The 4,722-nt window shown below is 32.7% G+C and overlaps 1 protein-coding gene across 2 annotated transcripts; it reads right to left on the reverse strand.

Annotated features, from left to right (window-relative positions):
• Nucleotides 1-602: 602 nt before the first annotated feature.
• On the reverse strand, nucleotides 603-2,123 carry LOC114395901 (metallothionein-like protein 4A). Of its 2 annotated transcripts, none has more exons than XM_028357769.1 (2): nucleotides 1,952-2,123; nucleotides 603-984 (listed from the first exon to the last, which is right to left on the reverse strand). In XM_028357769.1, the coding sequence occupies exons 1-2, from the start codon at nucleotides 2,074-2,076 to the stop codon at nucleotides 825-827; spliced, it is 285 nt and encodes a 94-aa protein (XP_028213570.1). In that variant the 5' UTR covers nucleotides 2,077-2,123; the 3' UTR covers nucleotides 603-824. The 2 variants fall into 2 exon arrangements, with proteins under 2 accessions (XP_028213570.1, XP_028213571.1); XM_028357770.1 differs by having other exon boundaries at nucleotides 1,979-2,120.
• Nucleotides 2,124-4,722: the final 2,599 nt, after the last annotated feature.

Here is a 4,722-nt window from a genome sequence, read left to right on the forward strand (position 1 = left end):
GGCCAACCTTGATTAGGGTTACTTTTTTTTTTATCAACATTGATTAAGATTTTTTTAGCCGACTACTAGAATTGTTTTCAGTTAACTTTGACTAGGATTAATTTTGACCAATCTTGACTAGAATTATTTTTCATCAACCTCAGTCATGATTATTTTTGGTCGACTTCACTATGGTATGATTAACTTCGATCAACCTCAATGATTAACTTTGATCGAGACTAGTTCAATGAGATTATTTTTTTACCAACCTTAGTCAAAACTATTTACGTTCAACCTCGATTGAGTTCATCTATAGACTAATTCAATGAGATTATTTTTTACCAACCTTAACCGAGTTGACCACAAGAACCGACCCTAACCTACATGACTTTTTAATGTGGACCTTTCTTGTTCTAGCCCATGTGGAACAAGGTCGGGTGGAACAAGTCATTTTGACGATTCTAACAAAATATAATATTCAAAATTCACATACTCTTATAAGATTATTTAAAAATACAAAACGAGATATACCAATATATCAATATTGGGATTGGTTATAGTAAGTCATGGAATATTAGCATTATATATGATGAATGTAAATCTTCCCGGACCAAGTATACCAATATGTTAAACGAAGATTTTTTTTATTGGTAAAAATCGAAGAGAAAGTACCATTCTCAATAGACTGTTGTTGGACAGTTTTGATACCAATTACTAATACGTTTGAGTACTAAGTAGAAACCACGTCCACACTTTGAACTTTAAACAAGACTAATATATAGAAAACGTATTCAAGATTTGAAGACATAAAATAAAACGTGAAGTTTAAGCCTTAAGGTGTGATACTAAGTGCGGCAGGAGGCACATGCACAATCTGTGCCACATCTGCAACCACTTCCAGCAGCCGCAATCTTGGGACATGAGCATGGATTGCAACCACAGTGCTCTCCGCACGAGCATGTCACGTGATCACCCCCTCCTGTGGCAGTGCCAGCACTTGTGCACCTGCATGCGAGTTGCAAAATAAATTAATTTTCACTTCTCAGTCTTCTCTAACCCTTTGTCTGTTTTGGTACTTACCACAATTATGCAGGATATATATAAGTCCTAAAACATTCATGACTATAGGAACTTTCATCTCAGAAATTCTGCATTGTTCTACTCTCCTCTTTTTTTTAAGACTTTTTTCATTTAATATTATTTTTTATAAAATAATAAGAAATTTTGTACGGGAATAAAATAGAAAAATATGACAAATACTCATATATCAGTACTTAAAAATATAAATAATATCTTAATCTAAAAAAATCACAAATATCATGATCTTATTTTCAAATAATCACAAAAGGACCAAAATATCCTTTTGTTAAGAATTAATATGGAGAATATTTATAACTTTTTGAAATTATAAGTTTTTATTTTGTTAATATATGTCTCGCGTTATATTTCTCCACATGGGAGTTTAAAAAGATATTTTATTTTTTATTATTTTCTCTATTAATCACAAAAGTATTTCCTATATTCATTTTATTTCTTTTTATGAAATCGAAGAAAGGATCTCTTAAAATTTTCCTCTTATTTTAGAGAGGAAGATAACTAAATCTCAACATGTAGAAAAAAGAAAATTTCTGAAGGACACTTCATTCAAAACTAATCCATGAATTATATCTCTGTAATAATAATGTTTACAGAAATTAACAGAAAATTGATAAAAGTCTCAATATGGTAATTTTTCAACAACACAAGTATTTGATTTTAGAAGAAATTAAAAACTCGAATCAAAGAAATTGTGCATCTATCGAACCCAGAAACTAGAGAGATTCGGGTAGCAATAAAGCAAACAAGGAGAACATTAGGTCGGCCTAACGGAAGAGAATTAGAATAGTATATTAAAATGTAAGAGATCATAAATTCGAATATCAGAACATCAGTACGATGTAAAAAAAAAAAGGAACTATTTTAAGCAAGTTACTTTGTTGAAATCATGAACTTAAGAGACCTGCAAGTGGAACCACCAGTGCATGGAAGTGTGCAGCCACACTTGTTATCACATATTACCACTGGTCTCACTGCATCTCCTCCACCTGTATCAGCCATTTTTTTTTCTCTCTAAGAGTTAGTCTCAAATGCTTCGAGGGTGTTCACTATATGTAGCCTTTTTATATACGTGAGGAGAGAATACCGAATGTTATTTCACACTCTACGTGGCAAAAGCTTCGCATGCAATTCATAAGCTGAAACCACGTACATATAGAACATGCAAGAAACTTTGGATTAGGATCAATCTAGTTGAATTGGCACCCATCCATCCCCAACTAATAAATTAAATGTTGTAGAACATTTTATCTTTTGTCCTATTCTCCATCATCTTTCGTGAATCACACGCAAAGCTTCGTGTCCTATAAATTAATATGCGTACCCCTTATGCCTATTTCGAGCATGTTCGTTCATGCTTAGGATGTATTTGATAATAAGAAGGGTTCTAGACATGCTTTTTAGTATTTTCTTTCTGATACACTTCTCTTATTAGATAAAAATTATTAAATATTTTATAAATGGGGAGAGAAAGACTTCAAAAATTAAGTAAATTTCAATAAATAGAAAATAATATATTCAAAAGATTATTGTAGCAACAGTTTAGCATGTCAAGAGAGTATAATGTAATCTAAATCCATTTACACAAGGGTTCAGGATGAATCTTCAAAGATTTTTTTTTTGTATTTGTATGAAAATTCAAAAAATGGATTCGATAAGGAGAAAGAAAGTGGCGAGTTAATGGAGGGCTGAATGGAAAGAATTTGGTTCAAAGTCTAAATGTGTTTAGATAAAGAATGATGGTTTAGAATGATGAAGAAGGAGAATGAAGAAGGTGGTTGGAAGAATCACTCATTAGGAATTGGTGTCACACATAAGGTGGTGTTTCTTGATAAATCAATTTCTTGAACTACTCAAGTAACTAAGAAGATTCACTCTCATACTTGTAGAAGCAAGCTTCACGATGATTAACCAAGCAATTTTGATGATGCCAAAAGCCCAAGTGATTGATTCAAGATTGATTCAAGACTTCAAGATCAAGCATCAAGAATCCAATCCAAGATTTAAGATTCAAGAGAAGAAATCAAGAAGCAACAAGTCAAGATTTCATATAGGATAAGTATTAAAAGATTTTTTTCAAAAACCAAATAGCACAGTTTTGTTTTACAAAAGAATTTTCTCAAATTTTTTAAGTTACCTGAGTGATTACTCTCTGGTAATCGATTACCAGTGACCAGCTTGGTTTTCAAAATGTTTTCAAATGGTTTGCAATGTTCCAAAATGATTTTCAAACAGTGTAATCGATTCTCTATATTAGTAATCGATTACAAGTGAATCTGAACGATGGAACTCAAATCCAATTGTGAAGAGTCACAACTTTTCATAAAATGCATTATGTAATCGATTACACCTTTGTGGTAATCGATTACCAGTGAACAGTTTTGAAGAAAAAGTTAAGAGTTATAACTCTTAACATGGTTTTCTTAAAAGTCATTACTCCTCCAATGGTTTCTTTGACCAGAGATGAAGAATCTATAAAAGCATGACTTTGGCACATATTCAATACATATATGATATTCTTCCAAACAATTCTTCTTTACAATCTTTCTCTAACCATTGCCCATTGCTTTTTCTTTGCCAAAAAGCTTTCTAAAGTTTGTTTCAAAACTTTGTTTTTCTGCAAGTGGAAATTCTGCAGAAAACAAAAGTGTGTTGTCTTTTCATCCCTTCTTCCTCTTGACAAAAGATTCAAAGGACTAACCGTCTGAGAATTCTTTTGATTCTTCTCTTTCCCTTTAAACAAAAGATTTTAAAGGACTAACCGTCTGAGATATCTTTTGTTTCCCCTTACAAAGATTCAAGGGACTAACCGCCTAAAAATTCTGTCTTAACACATTGGAGCGTACATCCTTTGTGGTACAAGTAGAGCGTACATCTACTTGGGTTGTTATACTGAGAATAAGAGAGAGTACATCTCTTGTGGATCAGTTCAAATGGAGCGTACATCCACTTGGTTGTTCAAAGAGAACAAGGGAGGGTACATCCCGTGTGGATCTTTGCTTGTAAAGAATTTTACAAGGTTATTGGAAATCTCAAGAACTGGTGGTTGCTTGGGGATTGGATGTAGGCACGGGTTGTTGCTGAACCAGTATAAATCTTGTGTTTGTCGTCTTCTTCCCTACACTCTTTAATTTCCACTATGTACTTTTTATTTCCGCTTTACTTTTGTCTAAGTTATTGTTTTTTGTTCTTTACTTTCTCATAACTTAGTAGTAAAGCCTAATTGAATCTAGTAACATTAAGAAGGATAAATTTTTAATTAGTCAAGACACGTTCATAATTAATTCACCCCCCTTCTTAATTATTCCAAGGCCACTTGATCCAACAAGTGATATCATAGCAGATTTCTTGAGAAAAGTTCCACAACTTCAAGATTCATGGCCTCCTCAAATTCTTTGTTTCCCGAGGGAAACTCCATCCATAGGCCACCTATCTTTAATGGTGAGGGTTACCACTATTGGAAAATCCGAATGCAAATCTTTATTGAAGCCATAGATTTAAACATTTAGGAAGCAATAGAAATAGGACCTTATGTACCCACCGTAGTAGATGCAAGCACAAGCACAACAATAGAAAAACCTAGAGATAAATGGACTGAAGAGGATAGAAGAAGAATCTAATATAATCTTAAAGCCAAAAACATTATTA

The sequence above is a fragment of the Glycine soja genome, chromosome 18 (assembly GCF_004193775.1).
Source record: "Glycine soja cultivar W05 chromosome 18, ASM419377v2, whole genome shotgun sequence".
NCBI classification, from domain to species: domain Eukaryota; kingdom Viridiplantae; phylum Streptophyta; class Magnoliopsida; order Fabales; family Fabaceae; genus Glycine; species Glycine soja.